General features: G+C 43.3%; 1 protein-coding gene across 1 annotated transcript in view; it reads left to right on the top strand.

Annotated features, from left to right (window-relative positions):
- Window positions 1-17,291, top strand: part of syne1b (spectrin repeat containing, nuclear envelope 1b) — a 98,512-nt gene that overhangs the window by 52,764 nt on the left and 28,457 nt on the right. The window contains exons 73-98 of the mRNA XM_030045127.1: window positions 330-476; window positions 1,095-1,220; window positions 1,424-1,600; window positions 1,858-2,123; window positions 2,812-4,972; window positions 5,256-5,593; window positions 5,700-5,844; window positions 6,021-6,239; window positions 6,348-6,616; window positions 7,021-7,186; window positions 7,350-7,505; window positions 7,955-8,107; window positions 8,230-8,412; window positions 8,547-8,684; window positions 9,052-9,237; window positions 9,586-9,708; window positions 9,842-10,024; window positions 10,363-10,506; window positions 11,593-11,781; window positions 11,960-12,100; window positions 12,369-12,482; window positions 12,906-13,067; window positions 13,616-13,810; window positions 14,431-14,607; window positions 15,649-15,840; window positions 16,442-16,573. Of these exons, the coding sequence (XP_029900987.1) occupies window positions 330-476; window positions 1,095-1,220; window positions 1,424-1,600; window positions 1,858-2,123; window positions 2,812-4,972; window positions 5,256-5,593; window positions 5,700-5,844; window positions 6,021-6,239; window positions 6,348-6,616; window positions 7,021-7,186; window positions 7,350-7,505; window positions 7,955-8,107; window positions 8,230-8,412; window positions 8,547-8,684; window positions 9,052-9,237; window positions 9,586-9,708; window positions 9,842-10,024; window positions 10,363-10,506; window positions 11,593-11,781; window positions 11,960-12,100; window positions 12,369-12,482; window positions 12,906-13,067; window positions 13,616-13,810; window positions 14,431-14,607; window positions 15,649-15,840; window positions 16,442-16,573 (6,582 nt within the window). The remainder of the gene's footprint in view (window positions 1-329; window positions 477-1,094; window positions 1,221-1,423; window positions 1,601-1,857; window positions 2,124-2,811; window positions 4,973-5,255; window positions 5,594-5,699; window positions 5,845-6,020; window positions 6,240-6,347; window positions 6,617-7,020; window positions 7,187-7,349; window positions 7,506-7,954; window positions 8,108-8,229; window positions 8,413-8,546; window positions 8,685-9,051; window positions 9,238-9,585; window positions 9,709-9,841; window positions 10,025-10,362; window positions 10,507-11,592; window positions 11,782-11,959; window positions 12,101-12,368; window positions 12,483-12,905; window positions 13,068-13,615; window positions 13,811-14,430; window positions 14,608-15,648; window positions 15,841-16,441; window positions 16,574-17,291) is intronic.

Below are 17,291 nucleotides of genomic sequence, written 5' to 3'. Positions count from 1 at the left end.
TATTTCCAGTGAATTATAGCTGACAAATACTTGTCCTGCTCAATGACTTAATATTTATTGTTCAAAATCATGCACAAATCATCATTATTTCAGTTATGGTTATCAGGTAAGATAAGCCAGATCAAGGACAGAACATCATAAAATGCAATCTGTGAAAGCTCCTTGCCAGCTTGCAGTATCCTATTTTGCCTCTTGTCTGCATGGAAATTTATTTTATTCAACATTTAACAAGGAGACCTCTCTATCATATCATCTTCACACAAACCTGACTCTTTATTCAATAAAAATAAGACTTTTCCTGCGTGGTCTTGACTCTCCTTGTTCAACAGGTGTATCAGAGTCTGGATCGGGAGCTGCAGAAACACGTTAGCCACCAGGACACTCTGCAGCAGTGCCAAACCTGGCTCTCCTCAGTACAGGAGGAGGTCCAGCTAAATGATCAGCCACCATCTGGTCTGCAGGAGGCTCTCAAGCAGGTGTGTCTGTGACTATATATATAGATAGCGATTTCAGAATGGCTGGTGTGGTGCCAGCATTTTTCCCCATACAGCTGTGTTTCTGCTGATAGAGCGTCCACGCCTTAATTTACACCACTGCAGAAAAGCAGCAGCATTTCAATTTTGTGGATTGTTTCCCTACTGCGAGCTTTTCAGTGTAGGAACATTTTTAAAAAAAACATTTCAGGATACTACAAAGAATGAATGCAGCGTAGTGAATGCTGCCTTGAAACACCACATTTGTTTGTGATGTTTCTTTAAACCACCCATTTTCATTGTCATTTTCATTTTCCAAAATGTATGCTCTAAATGAATTTTGTAATTTGTTTTGCAATGATATCCTTTAGTAATGGCAAAACAAAAACACCATGGGGACAGAATGAGGACACACTGCCAGGGGAAACATGTTTATAAGGGATTACGAATGATAGCATAGCATCCCCATTAGTTTCAGGAACTCCTCTTACTGAGATTCTTCAATTACACGTTATTTTTCATACAGTTGGCTCACAGACATTGATAAAGTCTATCCCCTATTCCCTAAGACGAGTTTTTATTATAGTGTGTCATTTTGATCCTTTACGTTTCTGTGCACAGGTGAAACACTACAGGGCCCTTCAGGAACAGGCCAGCACTTACCTGGACCTGGTGTGTTCTGTCTGTGACCTTTCTGATGACGCTGTGAGAGTTACAGCGGCTGAGGTGCAGCGGGTCAAGCTCACGGTCAGTTCAGTGTTACCTCCTGGTCCATCATATTCAATCAAGTACTAATCATGCTGTTTTACAATGGCTGATATATCTGATATAGGTATTGTGAGTGCCCAGGATTGCATGAGAACATTTTTGGATTAAATACATGTGGACTTTTGTTGGCAGCGCAAGATTCTGGAAATTCAGTGTGTAAATGTGTATATGTGCTTTTACAGATAGAGGAGAGGATGTCCAATGCCCAGGAGCTTTCAGAGGGCTGGAGGGAGATCAAGGAACAGAAGCAGGAGCTCTCCAGCCTGTTCCAGGATATGGAGCAACAGCTTCTCAGCTTCTCCAGAAGGCCTGCAGAGTTGGAGACCAAGATTGCTCACAACATGCTGTCACAGGCCAAGGTAGGAAGCAGAATCACACCTGTCCTTCCCCTGACCGTGTACATTTCTTCTGTGCGTTTTTTGGGGAGTTTTTTCTTATCTGGATAAGCTGAGGGTGTTGCCCTGTTTAGTTTCTTTAAACAAGGGCCTATAAAGCCACCTATACTGTATGGGCATAAATCACAAGTTTCGTCCAAATTTTGACTGCTTACTGTGTGTGTATCACTGCGACATGCTCATTGTTTACCATCAAATACAATGTTTTGCATGTCCAACAGGAATTCAGTCAGCAACTGCAGTCAAAACAGAGTGTCCTGACTAAGATGACAGAGAGTGTGAGCAGACTGACGAGGGGCCAGGACTCCCCAGAGCACGCAGAGCTGGATCGTCTGAGCCATTCGTGGCTGGAGCTCTGTCACCAGGCCAACAACCTGCAGAGTCAGAGAGAGGAGGATCTGCAGAGGTCTAAGGAATACCACAACTGCATCACTGCAATGGAGGCCCTGTTTGAGCAGGTGTCCAAGGAGTGGGACAATCTGGCCAGGTGGAGTTGTTAATAAAGTTAACATTAAAATGATAGATACTTTTTCATCTTGATTTCTGTCATTGTCAAGACAAAAACATGAAGTTATAGGTTATTTAATTACTTATCAACACTTATCACCTCTTTCCATTCATTTCAACTTCCTTAAATCTTTCTATCTTTCTTTTTTTTTATCTTCAAATTGAATTCCAAGAACTAAGTACACATTATAATCCTGTTCCTCTGTATGTCTGTAGGTATGTCTGTCCTTGTCACTGTCCTGTCCCATTTGTTTGTCTGCTCTGTCTGATTAAGTTGTCTTCCTGTCTGGTCTGTCTGTCTGTTTGTCTGTCTGAATGAGCTTAATATGCATAATTGACACATTGAATACAATAACCTTTGGTTGCATGGTGTGAAAATAGAAAATTAAAAAAGTTGGATGTTTCAGGGATTTATATCGTAAGGGCTTCTTTGTTTTGTTGCCCCCATACATACAAAATTTAGCTGTAGGAAAACTTGAAAAACTTGTCTTCATTGAGAAATAATCTATTTTGGTGAGGCCTCACAAAGTCCTCTGTTCAAATAACAAGGACCTCTCTTCACAGGAAAGATCCATATAACACATAGTTAGTGTTTTCAGTATTTTCTGTTGGTGTGCTGGCATATCATCAGTAGAGCATTTGTATAATTTCCTGTTCTTTTGCCACAGAACGGATGCTGAAAGTTCATCTGAGCATTTGGAGGCATTACGGAAACTGGCAGTAACTCTGGAAGACCAGAAAGGCACGCTTGAGGACCTAAAGGACCAGAGACAGAAAGTCATCCAACATTTGAACTTAGATGACAAGGAGCTGGTAAAAGAGCAAATCAGCCACTTTGAGCAGCGCTGGTCTCAGATGCAAAACCTAATTGAGAGGAAGATCCTGGACTCAGTGGTGACCTTGGAGGACATGGGCCAAGTGGTGGCCCGTCTGAGGGAGGCTCGTGACTGGGCAGAGGAACAGCAGCCTGCCCTGTCTGAGGCCATGAAAATGAGTCCTCCTCCAGAGCTGGCTCAGAGCTTTCTGTTTGACCACCTGAGCATCTGTAGTGAGCTAGAGGCCAAGCAGCTCCTGCTAGCCCAGGCTCTGGTCGATGCTGACAGGGTGCTGGCACACCTAGGCCTCAGTGAACGGCAGCGTCTGCAGCAGCTGATTTCAGATACTCAATCTGAGGTTGAATCTCTGAGTGTGAAGGTGGTGCAGCGCAGGAAGCACCTCAGCAAGGCTTTCACAGAGAGGACACAGTTCCTAATGGCTGTGAGCCAGGCCATTTCCTGGGTCCAGCAGAATGAGAAGAAGGCCCAGGCAGAAGAATACATTGCTTTGTTACCCGATGACCTGGCCAAGCAGGTTCGAACGTGTAGGAACATCCAAAGCAGTCTGAAGGCTTATCAGAGTGAGCTGACCTCCTTGTGGTCTCAAGGGAGGGATCTGATGAGGGATGCCAGTGAGGATGAAAAGAATGAGATACTCACAAAGTTGCAGGAGTTGCAGAACATCTTTGAGAAAACTCTACACAGGTGTGGCCAGAGACTTCAGGAGCTTGAAAAAGTACTTGTGTCTAGAAAGTATTTCAAGAGTGATCTGGAAAAAACCTGTCAGTGGATAAAACAAGCTGATATAATCACCTTTCCTGAAATCAATCTAATGAATGGAGATGCAGAATTGGAAGCACAGCTACTGAAGTATCAACTGATAGTTGAGCAGGCGGTTGAATATGAAAACCTCCTTCTCATTGTACAGAGAGCCGGCCAGGAGATACTGCCCACTCTGAATGAAGTAGACCACTGCTACTTGGATGAAAAACTCAATATCCTTCCCCATCAATACAACAGCATATTAGCACTAGCCAAAGAAAAGCAGGAGAAAATCCAACAGGCCATTCTTGCAAGGAAGGAGTACACCTCTTTCATAGATGTCACTCACAAAGCACTTAAAGAGCTTGAGGAGCAGTTCAATAATCTGGGGAAGCAGCCTGTTGGCCTGCAAACAGAAGAGGTTGTCAGTTTGCAGAGTGATTACAAAGCAATTCAGGTGGATCTCAGCAACCTGGGTTTAGCTGTTAGTGAACTGAACCAGAAGAAAGAGGGTTTCCGCAGCACTGGTCAACCCTGGCGCCCAGAGGAGATGACCCAGCTTGTGAGCTTGTACAACAGCCTGAAGAGGTTGATTGAACAGAAAGTTGAGCATCTGGATGACACCTTAGAGTCATTTGAGGACCACAAGGCAATGGCTATGCAGGTTGACTCTGAGTTGAAGGCCACTAAAGAGCAGTTGGTAAAAGTTAACGCAGAGACCCAGTCAGCCGAGGAGAGGTTGAAGAACTACCATGCTCTGGCGGGAAGTCTCCAAAGCGCCAACTCGCACTTGTCCAGGCTAATGGAGCAGATGGACACTTTGGCCCCTCGCGTGGACCAGGCAGCGCAAGATGCCTCCAAGGAGCAGGTGGTTCTGTGGCAAGACGAGCTGCGGTCCTTACAAGCTGCAGTGGGGGAGCTGATTCAAGAATGCGAGAACAGGTTTGTGCAGAGTAAAGACTTTGAGACAGAGATGAAACGGACCCTGGACTGGCTGCAGCAGGTGAGGGACGAGCTGGGCTGTGCTGTGATCGTGGATGTGAGGGTGGAGAAGGTGCAGGAGGAAATCAGGAAGCAGCAGATCATGCAGGAGGAAGTGCAATCCAGACTGAGAATTGTGGCTGCTCTTAGTAGCAGGGAGAAACAAAAGTATATCAGTGCCAACGAGCTCGTCCCAGCCCACGTGGATACAAGCCTGGAAGAAATGGCAAAGCTGCAGGCTGATGTTCAAAAAGCGCTGAGCTCCAAACAGGTGCATTTTCTTACACAGACAATACTGTAAAATATATAGTTACAATAATGCATTCATTATGGTGAAATGCTTGACCAGTAATGTCATTCATTATAGTTAATAACTAAACACCCAATTTCTCATTTGCTTTGAAGTGTCAAAACATTTGCATTCAGAGTGCTCAGCAAACTCCACACTCTCAAAATAAATGCATTTTATATGTTCAAATATATGCCAGAATACATACTTTTTTCTCCTACATGTTAGAACAACTATTTTTTTTCTCTTTTACTGTTGTGTGAAGATTACACTGGCACAAGCACTGGAGTTATGCCAAAAGTACCACTTCAGGATGCAGTCAGCCTGCGAATGGCTGGAGGATGCCGTGTCCTTCCTGCAGCAAGCTAGCCTGGGGGTGGATGTGGAAAACTACGAGGAGTGTCTCCGACAGCATGAGGACATCATGGCCACAGAACATGAGTTCCTCATCCACCTGGAGGAGCTGGATGCCCTGCCACCACAGTTGGAGAACCTGGTGAACCCCACAGCCAAAGAGCAGCTCAAGGTGAGCGTGGAGTCAGCACAGCAGAGAGGTGTGGAAGTGCGGGACCAGCTCCAGTGTCACCAGGATGTCCTTCAGAGGTAGCGTGACTGACAAGAGAGTGTAATGACAGTATAGTCATTTTGTCTGCAGTTCCTTGTTGGTAATAGTGACACTTATTCCAATAATGCCTACTATTGTTCTCAGCTGTGTGGCCCAGTGGAAGTCATACCAGGAGGCAAGACAGACAGTCATTGAGCTGATGAATGAGGCTGAAAAGAAGCTTACTGAGTTTTCCACTGCAAAGGCAGCCACAAGCCAGGAGGCCGAAGAGAAGCTGCGGAGTCATAGGGTATGGGAGGCTAAAACAGTCATACAGATGAAAACATATGGTGTTTGAGATGGTTGAGAATTTTTTATACAGTTTTTTGGTGAATTGACTAGAAAATAATAAATATCTAAGAATGCTATGATCTTGGATGAGAGCTTATGCATTGTAATTTAGGTTATTTGTTTGCTTTTTTCCAGTCCCTGGTGTCACTTGTGAATGGTTTCCAAGAGAAGCTGAGTGGCCTAGAGGAGCAGGCTGCTCAGCTGGAGCTGGTGGCGAGTGACGCCAGCAAGGCCACCATCAGTCGCTCCATGACCACTGTGTGGCAGCGCTGGACACGCTTACGCAGCGTGGCTCGGGGTCATGAGAGGGTGCTGGAGGACACAGCACAGGAATGGAGGACTTTCAGAGAGAAGGTGCCGAGTCAGATCATAAACTAAATGAGTAGAAAGTGCCTCTAATAATGTATGTTTTGTATCTACTCGAAGTATCCCTACCACTGATATTATTATCATTTTGTACAGATGGCGAAGCTTGGGGCAGTTTCTGATGAGCTGCAGAGTCGTGTCCCAGACAGTGCAGTAGAGAAGGCCTCCAAAGCCACCCTGCAGTCTCTGTTGGACCAGCATGACCTGCTGAGCCAAGATATTGAGAGAGAGCTCTCCTCGCTCATGCTGCTGCGACAATACGCCCTCAGCCTGCTGCACGATGTGGAAGTGCCTTCACCAACCAATGACCAGGAGGAGCTGCCCACCCTGAAGGAGATCAGAGCTGTACAAGACCAACTGGAAAGGTACAGTGGCAAGGCTGCTGCTTTCAACAATAGTTTGCCTTCTGTATTCAGACAATAGTCTTGCAGTGGTATTAGCGTTTAAATTGAATTGTATGATTAAAATATATTTTGTTACAAAATATTCCTTTTTTTGTTTTCAAATCAATTTTCTTTAATAATTTAGAAACTAGAAATGCACTCCGAGTGATGCTTCATGTATGCTTCATGCTGTTTTGGTATATATGTCCTTTGTATGATCACAAACTTTGATGTTGTGACCGGTTTGGAACAAAATCAGTCGTTTTCATGGTTTTAACCTGACCCCAACCCACCTGGCAAGTTTGATCCAAGTAGGATAAAAACTGTCACCTGCTACACTTACTGCAGGTGTAATGACTAGACTCCTTTTGTTCCTTTACCTCCAGCCTCCTGACACAGTCCAGGACCAAGCGGGCTCAGGCAGGGCAGGAGCTAAGGGACAGAGAGGAAGTGGAGAAGGACCTGAGTGTTGTAAAAGCCTGGATCCAGGAGACCAGAGAGCTCCTTCTCAACCCCACCCCAGACATTGATTCTCTACTACAGGAGCTTGAGGTAAATCTACCACCTAAAGAGAGTATTATAAGCTTCTTGAATATATGCTACTAGAATACAGTGTGAAAGAAAAATTAGACACTCCTGTCTGAATAACTAATATGTCACATGATATGGATTTCCTTTGCCGAATGCCCACATCGGTCCTGTTCTTGTTGTACAGGTTGTACATGGTGATGTGATCACTTATCGTCAGAATGTGGATAAATTAGCCGAGCAGCAGCAGAGCAAGTACCTGGACCTCTACACTATTCTACCCTCGGAAATCTCCATGCAGCTGGCTGAGGTCTCGCTCGCATTGGGTGCAATTGAGGACCAGGTATTATCAAAATAGCTCTGACTGTCGATAATACTTTGAGAGACCACTTTAACTTCAAACTATGCTGTTAACTAAATGGATGTCTCATTGCACTTCTCATGGCCGACACCTTTACTACCGATATTCTTTTTGATATTATTTATTCAGCTGTAAGGCAGCAGGTATAAAAGTGTCTACCAAATGACATAATCACTGTTGGGTGACAACCTTGTGTCTCTGCAATGTCAATTCTTTAGGGAGTAATTGAAATAGCCTTGATTTTGCTGACTTTTCACAAGCCAAAGTTGGAGAATTTTCTCAGCTCACAGAGGAGTATGCAAACAAAATTGGAGTTACAAGAGTTACATAAGGCAATAAAATGTAGCGATAAAATGTAGGTATATGTTGATCATATGATCGAAACAAATCAAGCATATATCATTTATTTGTATTTCCTAAATCTGTTCAAGGTTCTTTCCAAAGAGAGAGAAATTCAGAAAACCAGAGATATAAAGGAAGACTTCAGCTCCAGAATCCATGACATGTCTGAGAAACTCAAAGCCATCTCCGCTAAATTCAAGGAAAAATCCCCTGACGTTGATCATGCCAAAGAAGAGGTCAAAGTGAGTTACCTGAATTTCCACCATGACTTATACTGTAGTTCATCCATTCTAACATTGCCTTTGAAATAATTAGAAATATTCTACGGCCAGTAGTATTATACACATTCTGTTTCCTTCCTCAGAGCTTGGCTGAGGACTTGGACGGCTGTGGACGCACTCTGTCAGAGCTGGATGCTGCTGTACAAGAGTTTGGTCGCAGAAATCCTCTACTGGCCAAACAGCTAAGTGACGCCATTGGCAAGCTATCAGAAATGCATCATCACACAACACGGCTAGCAGACTGTAGGAACAACTGGCTCAAAAAGGTAAGCATTTCTCACACTTCCTCAGTACAGACGACAGCTGTTGTGCTCATCCAAAAGTTATTTTATGCTACATCATCCATGAGAATGTCTTATTCTGTGTACCATTTGGACTCTTTCTTATCTTTGGTTCCCAGGCTGTCTGCTATTTAGATGAGTATAATGAGATGCTGGACTTCATTGTGAGGTGGTCAGAGAAAGCCAAAAGCCTTGTGAGGGCAAATATCATCTGGAACTCCTCTGTTCATCTGCAGGAGCAGATAAGGATGTACCAGGTGAGTGGGGATCCATACCACCCCAGAATGGGTTAGATTTTTATATTGCTATTATATTGATATTGAATTTTTATATTGAAAATACAAATTAGTGGGTAGTGTACCCTCCTCTGTGTTAATTTGGTAACGGAAATAAACCAATTTATGACAACAAAGGGAGCCACATTAAAACCAATGCACTCTAAAGTTATGAGCCCTTCATGAGACATGTGCACCCCTGATCCACCATGTCACTGAACACTGACTCAACTGAAACTGGTACAGTGGCTTTTGCAAGGACTGAAGCTGTGTTGCTCTGGTGCTTCACCCACCATGAAACCAGACCTCACACAGCCCCTTTTTCTCTGCCTTGTTCTCCTGTGTGCAGGCTGTGCTGCGTGAGTCTCGGGAGCTCCATGGAGACCTGGAGTCCATGGGGGAGAAAGTGGATCTTCTGTCTGAAGTGCTACAGGTGGAGGCTATGAGTCAGCAGGTGTGTGAACTCAGTCGACACACCGAGGAGCTTCAGCAAAGCATCAAGACACGGCTGCAGAGCTTGCAGGATGCAGATAAGGTGCAGTGATATTGATTCCTACCTTTACGCAGTTATTTACAATATCAATGTGTTTCTGGCAAACCCTATTTTCACTACAAACAGCAGAATTTCCCTGAAGGAATATCAAAACCTATCTGGTAGATTGTACACAACTTGAAGTCAGTCTTTCAGGAATGATGGACATATGTTGAGCATTTTTAATAGCTTTTTTTGTTTGTTTGTTTAAAAAGCAACAAACTTATCCTTTAAGTTGGTTAATGTTTTTTTAATTGTTTGTCACATTTAAATAAATTTGTCCTCAGTGATAAATATATCTATATATAAGTAGATAAATATATAATCAACCCAAGTATGATTTGTCCTCAGAGTATGGAAGCCCTGGAGTTTGAAGTTAAGGCCCTACATGTTGCCCTGGAGCAAGTCCAAGCCACACTGACCTCACCAGAGTTGGCACGCCAGAGCCTCAAGGAACAGCTGACTCAGAGACAGGTAAACACAGAGCATTAACACACACACCTTTTCTACAAAATATTCCAAAGTGTCATGGATGCTTACTTAGCACATTCTAGCTTGTTAAAATTTCCCCAAAAATGTAAACTGTGAAATTCCTCTGTTTCTGCAGCGTCTGCTGTCAGACATGGAGAGCTTCAAGCAGCAGGTGCAGGCGGTGCAGTTGTGTCAGAGTGCTCTGCAGGTCCCAGAGGAGGTGATGCCCAACCTTGCCATCTGTCGCACGGCTCTGCGTCTGCAGCAGGATGCCAGTCAGATGCAGCACATAGCCATCCAGCAGTGCAACATCCTACAGGTACAGTAGAGGGCACTGTTGATGCAGCAGAAGGATGTTCATAGGGAGGCATGTCTACCAGCTTGAGCCAAGACGCAGCCAAATAATTCACATCACATCAACCGACCATTAATAAACTTTGATACCACAAAATTGAATAATACTGCATATTCCAGGTTAAATCCTTGTGACTTCAACTTTGATGATTTTTCTATTAATTATCATATTTTGTTGGAATAATTTTTTCCTCTGCATGTTTCCATCATCATTTTTGTTACTCCCTACTGTAAAAAGCTGACATTTGGGAGATACTAGCTGTTCATCTAATAATAGCAATGTGTTTTATGCTCGGCTCCCAGGAGGCAGTGGTGCAGTACGAGCAGTATGAACAGGAAGTGAGAGACCTGCAGGGCCTAATCGAGGAGGCCCACCGTGTCATTCAGGACCGCCCCATCCCCACCAGCAACATCCAGGAGCTGCAGGCCCAGATCCTTCACCATGAAGTACAGTGCATTCAGTCGTTCAGTTTACCTGGTTATTGCATATCAGGGTCACTGAACATTGAGCCCTGCGTATTTTAAATAGAAGGAACCCTGGAGCAGTTAGCAGCACACCATATGGCAAATACAAATTAACTCTTCAGCATTGACAGTCCCCCTTCACCGTGTGTGTTTATAATGTGGGAGGAAAACATGCAAACTCTACTCAGAAAGGACTGCAGCCAGTAATCAAATTTGTACTTACCTCTAAACCACTACATGCCACAAGTCAGACAGACAGTTGCACCTAATGTTTGCGTCACCTAAAACTATTTCCTAGAAGATACACTAAATTAAATCTGACTCATTCAGTGTGACCTTCATTTCTTCCTGTAATATTGTTCTGTTTACTATGGGACTAAGGTTATTATAGTTTTGCATTTCTCATTAGTTTTTATTTTTATTCCGTTTTGACCTTTTGTTTTCAGTTTCAGTTTTAAAGCGGGTTTGTTAGTTTTCTTTCTTTTTTTCTTTCTTTTTTTTTGGAAAATGCGTAGTTTTAGTTTTTATTAGTTTCAGTGTTAGTTCTGGCCTTTTTGTAATAAGGGGCATTTATCATGGGCAAGATTCAAAAAGGTCACAAACAATACTGTGTAATAAAAACCCAACAAAACATCATGGCATTTAAAAAAATGTATTCACTTAGGAAGGATGAACCACGTACAAAACACTAACTGAAAAAGATTTGTGTCAGTCAGTGGGTTTCTGGCATTAACCAAATTAACCAAATTCAACTGGACACAACAACAACAACAAAAACAACAACAACAGTGCATAAAATGTGTGTGGGTGGAAATATGTAAACAGTCTGCAGCACATAAGATGCAGCCTTTAGAGCAAAGACGAGTAAAGACATTTTCTGTATAATTTTAGTTTGTTTTCTAAACACAAAATGCAGTTTCAGTTACAGCCTCGATTTCATTTTTATTTCAGTGAACAAACATGTTTTTTCACACCTAGTTTTTGTTATTTCATTGAATGGGACAGCTTTATTTGAGGAATCAGTCACTGCATGAACTCACCTGAGAATTGTTATGTTGTTTTGAATAGGAGCTGGCGCAAAAGATCAAAGGTTACCAAGAGCAGATTGCCTCCCTGAACTCAAAATGCAAAATGCTGGCAGTGAAAGCCAAGCATGCCACCATGCTGCTGACAGTGAGTGATGTGGAGGGACTCCCTGAGGGCCTGGAGGAGATGGATGGGGAGAAATCCAAGAAATCCTCAGCGCAGGCCATTATGGTAAGAAATTTTTCCTGTAATTATTATTGCATAAACCTCTGCTTTTTTTCTTTGCAAGGAGTATTGTGTTGCTAATATCTACAATTCCCTTTGACTTTGTTTGATTTGATCTTATTCTATTCTGAATCCGCTTTGCATGTCTCTTCCTCTGTGAAATGTTGTCTGTGTGGTGTGTCAGATGACTGCTGGTCGCTGTCACACCCTCCTGTCTCCTGTCACTGAGGAGTCTGGGGAGGAGGGCACTAACAGTGAGATCTCTTCTCCTCCTGTCTGTCGCTCCCCTTCTCCCATCACTCACACTGAAGTCTCTATTCACAAGGTATCCGCCGACTTTTTGCTACTTTCACTGGAATTTGTTTTGGGTTTTTTTTTTGTGCTTTTCAATCTGTGGTTTGTCCTGGTTGCTCAGCTGGGTTAGGGTTAGGATTAGTCACTTTGTCCTTGTAGCGTTATGGATTTGGATTTGGCCCATGACCATCGTTGCACATCACACCTGCTCTTTCAGTCCAGTTCCTCCAACATCTTTTCAGTGTATACTGTCTGGCTAAGCAAGAGCACTATTTATGTGTTTTTGTGGTTTCTTTTAGGTGGGGCGAGGAACACTCACAAGAGCTCCCATCCAAGAATTATATGACCCGACATTTGAATCTGTGGCCAACTTAGATGACCTGCAGCGCTCCTGGGAGACACTGAAGAACGTGGTGTGTAGCCCACTACAAGACTTCAGCTTTGTGGTTTATTGATTCTCAGTGACCTTTGTCATGAGATACAACCAGTGTTTCACTGACACACTCAGACACACCACAGTTTAAAGGTACCCAGTGTAGTTTGTGACCACTAGTGGCATTATAGTGCACAATAGGAAGGGTCACCGTTTTGCTCACATAACATGTTCTTCCAGTACACCATGAGCAAGGGGGCGACATCTTATACACAGCAATGCACACAATGCAGTACTTTCAAAGTATCCCAAAATAATGCAAATGTCTTCTGAGGTAGGAAATGCATTCAAAAACTACATTCAAAACAACATTGGGTATCTTTTAAGGCCAAAAATAAGAATTAGGAAAGTTTATCAGCACATTGTCCATATTGTTTCTTTACATAATGTCATGTACTCACAGATCAGTGAGAAGCAGAGATCTCTGTATGAAGCCCTGGAGAAGCAGCAACGTTATCAGGGCTCACTCCAGTCTATCTCCTCGAAGATGGAGGCTTTGGAAGCCAAACTCAGTGAACCTCTGGAGGCAGATAAAAGCCCAGACAGCCACATGAAGACCCATGAGGTGAGATGTGTAGTCTATATAAATCTATAAATCTGTTATGGGTAGAGAGGTTGTCACCAACACTGCAAGCATTAAGAGGTTGCTTCCTACTTTTGTCACACTTAAAAAGGTAAGCACTCATGGGACTGCAAAGATTGACTTTTTTTTTTTTTTTTTTTGCTTGTTTGTTTGCTTTTTTAAATATCATACATTAAAGGCTTAACATTTTGTCAAATTATGCAGGCCTCTGGGAGACACATTTGGGGCCACTCATGACAATGTGCTCTGCTTTCATAAATCTCACAATGTTTAACATCTTTTGTTTGCCTTTTGTCTCCACGCTTCATTGGTGCACCATCGGTCCTATTTCAGGTTTCAGTTAAATGGAATTGCAGTAATTTTTTTCAGAAAACTGCTTATCCAATTTTTAATATCATAAATGGGGATTTGGGTATAACATACAAAAAAGACATATTTAAAGAACCACTTTCATGTGACCAACATCGGAACTGTAAATAAAGTTAGTGCATACGTACATGCAAGACTTGTAACACTGTTATTCCCTATAGGGTGTGATGCAAGAGATTCAAAGTGTCCAGGAAGAGATAGACAGGCTGCAGACAAGCTTCACAGAGGAACTGGCCTCTGATGCCGTGGACTCAGACATGGCTGACCAGCTGGCCATGCATTCGTCCCTCGCTGTTCTAGCTGAGAGGATGGCCACCATCCACATGAAGGCCTCAGGGAAACAGCAGCTATTGGAGGTAGTCTCTGAAATCTGACTGTGCAGTGTAGCTGGATAAACATCTGAGAGCCCTTTGTAGGCAGGTGTTCGACTGAGTGGTAAACCATGGGCAAGGATGAAATAAATTCTGGACACTGTAAGGCTCCAATTGTAGTCATTTTATTCCAAGCATCATCACATTTTCAGTAACTGATGAAGAACATTTGTTGCTCAAAATTCACTTCACTTGGCAATAAACTGTCTGCAACATGGGCCTTACAGCGTGAAGACTTTCTTTATTCTAGCTTGAATTCTCTATGATATCTTAACTTCTTTTCTTGTCAGATAAATTCCCTCCCTTTTGTCCTCCATTATTCATCAACAGTTATTTTTTATATATTATGAATGTCAGTTTTCTTATTATTTAAAACAGCCATTAAGCTGCTTCCCCACCCATCGTGTCTGTGCCCTGCATTTACTGTGTTTGTGATGTGCAAGTGTAGAATTCATTGTAATTTGGTGGCTGAGACAGATTCAACTTTTTGTGAATGTTGTGAAAATACACTCCAACCTGTAGTTTCATCAGTAATAGTGGTACCTTTATAGATGCCAAATTTAGAAATGCACGTGATGATTGAAATGTGATGTGCATTGCCCCAGGAGTGTGTTAGTGACCGTATGGAGGGGCAGCGCCAGGAACGGGCCATACAGCTTTATCACACCCAGGCAGATCAGCTGGAGCAGTGGTTGGCCGTCACACGCACCACCATCAACTCCATCCTAGATCTGAGACCTCCAGAGGAGACAGATATGGGGGACCAGCTCACTGAATGTCAGGTAGGAGCTCCTATTGCTGTCCATGTACAATATGGGGTGTGACAAGAAAATGATTTGAATTATTGCTTGACAGTACAACCATAGCCCAATTTAAGGTAGTATCAATTACATCAGAATATATGTATTATTGCAATATGTCATCAATGATACAAGTGACTGTAGAGAACTGTTATCTAGCTGCTCAGCCCTCACTCTCTGGTCTTTGCAACATTGTTTATTTAGCATTGCATCATTTGCCGCCTCAATATTTTGTTTCCCCTATCACATATGGATCATCCCAGGGGGGCAGGAACCTGTCAGCGGGTAAACAAGAGCATTAGCAGAGTTAGAGGGGCATTCAGATGTCTGGGCTCCTAAGCGGCTGTAGCACCAGTCTTAAGCAGATTATGCAGATGTCTCTGTGTGGCAGAGGCCTGTTAGCAGCATTGGGACGAGTGTTCAGGGGCTGTGGCTTTCAGGCGATTAATAGATCCCGGTGCAGGGATTGGTGTGGCTGACAAAGCTGGGCCGAGCTACTAGAATATCCAAGTAGGGGAATCCTAGAAGATGGGGCGGGTAAAGGGGGAGGGAGAGTTACTCTCTGTTGTAGAGAAACCCGTTGAAGCTACTGATCAGACACTATTGGTTATGCTATTGCAACAGAAAAAAACCTGTTTATTCAGACATTGTAACAGCATTTGCTGATGAGCATCTTTGACCTGACTAGACCCTAACCGAGAGGACACCATGGTTCATTGCATTGTGGAATCGTTTTTGAATTTGAGTGAGAGCACATATGCTGCAGGGCATGGAGCATGAAGGATTAGTGGTGATATGTTGCACATGAGGCGAGGCCGGAAAGGTGGGCCAAGGATGAAAGCAGAGGGAGAACGTTCCCTCTCCTGTGCCCAAGGGAAGCTGCTGGTGTAGGGGCTTCAGCCAGAGCCTGGCCCTCTGCTGGTTGAATGCCACTGTCTGGAGGATCTGTTCTGTTGACGGAGCAGCTGTCGTGGGTGGTGGGACACCATGTTTGAGCTGGCCTCTCTCCTTCTGCTACTGCAGAACATGCTGCTAGAGATCGAAGAGAAGGTGCTGGCCCTGTCAGAGCTGTCCATGCACAGTGAGAGCCTGCTGCTGGAGGGCCGGACAGAGACCAGGGAGGAAGCTGAGCAGCTGGCGAGGAAGCTACGCACGCTGAAGGGCAGCCTGCTGGAGCTGCAGCGAATGCTGCAGGACAAGCAGATTAACATCCAGGTGAGGTTGAGATGTCGAGATGCAGTCATGTGAATGTGCATGTGATGTAGCAAGCAAAGATTCTTTCTGTCCTGCAAAGCTAAATGGATAACAAACATCATTAACACTGGGGTTAGGGGTTCAGTCTACGATGGGGCCACCCGTGCTCAAAGTCTATGTAGTGTTACATTGTAAAGCCTAAAACAGCATGTGTGATGTTTTCTTTTACCTAAAATTTTAAGAACTTTGTTGCTCTTGGGCTTGCACCATGCTAATTATTGACAAAATGTTAAAATGAGCTAATATTCAGTGAGTTTATTCTCTGCTGCAAGCCACTCTAGCATGTCAGGAAACAACCAGCTGAAAGAATATATAATGTCTGTCATGGAGCTCCCGTTTGACACCTATGTGCTTTATGTTTTGAGAAGTTCTATTTAAAGTTATTTTTACATTGTTATTATTAGTGGTAGCACTGTGTGGTGATTCAAATGAATGGTGATCAACTAATATAATAAAATTTTTGCTGATCCATTTTAACCTATACTTTCATCACACCTCCTTGGTAAAGGGGGCTTTTACAGGAATGCATGTTGTATAATATTGTTGTCCTGCCCCAACCCAGGGCTCTCTGCAGGAGCAGGAGGACAGTGAATCAGACTCCAGTCTGTCTCAGAGTCCCAGTGTCCAGGACTGGCTGGCCCAGGCCCGGACCACACGCTCCCAGCAGCAGCAGGACAGCCTTCAGAGACAGAGGGTACATTTTCACATACTTGTGCCATTGTTTCACTACTCAATTTCAATAATAGATTAGACAGTGGTGGAAATCTAAGATTAATCTAAGATTTGTACAACTATAGCAGCATCTGCAATAGCCACTGTAATTACTACAGCCTCATTTCTAAATGTAATGAAGACTGAACTAATTATAAATATAATTTCTCAGCATTTCTTATCTCAGCATGACATTTGTTACGTTGTCCCTTATGTCCTTTGGCAAAAAAGGTAAACAAAAATTGAATTCTGGAAAAAAAGAGAAAAAAAGAGAGAAATCCAGGCACATTAATAGGCATCCCAAACACCCTGAGAAAGGCCGCATGGCCGAAACATGTTGGTGGTTTGAATGTATAAGCCCTATTAATTAAAGGCCTTATAACCTATTAATTCACTTCAGTGCCTGGATCTCTTTTTTTCCTTTTTTCATTACTTTTCCCAAATATTCCACGAGCACCAGTGAAGGGGATTCCAGTAGTGCTCTGATCCTTTTTTTTTCTTTTTCTGCAAACACAAAAAATTTTGATTTTTCACCATCAAAGAAGCCATAACATGGTGTGTATTTGTTATGCAGCAGGCTTGCAGTGGGAAGTGGAAAGTATTTATTATACCTAGAGGTGAGGTAAGGGTCAAGGGTAGGCTGCAGTTAGGACCATTTAGACTCAGCGGCCAGAAAAGCGTGTAATAAGCATATAATTTGA

The sequence above is a fragment of the Myripristis murdjan genome, chromosome 22 (assembly GCF_902150065.1).
Source record: "Myripristis murdjan chromosome 22, fMyrMur1.1, whole genome shotgun sequence".
NCBI classification, from domain to species: Eukaryota; Metazoa; Chordata; class Actinopteri; order Holocentriformes; family Holocentridae; genus Myripristis; species Myripristis murdjan.
Note: the sequence above shows the minus strand (reverse complement) of the source record. Positions and strands in the feature narration are given on the sequence as shown.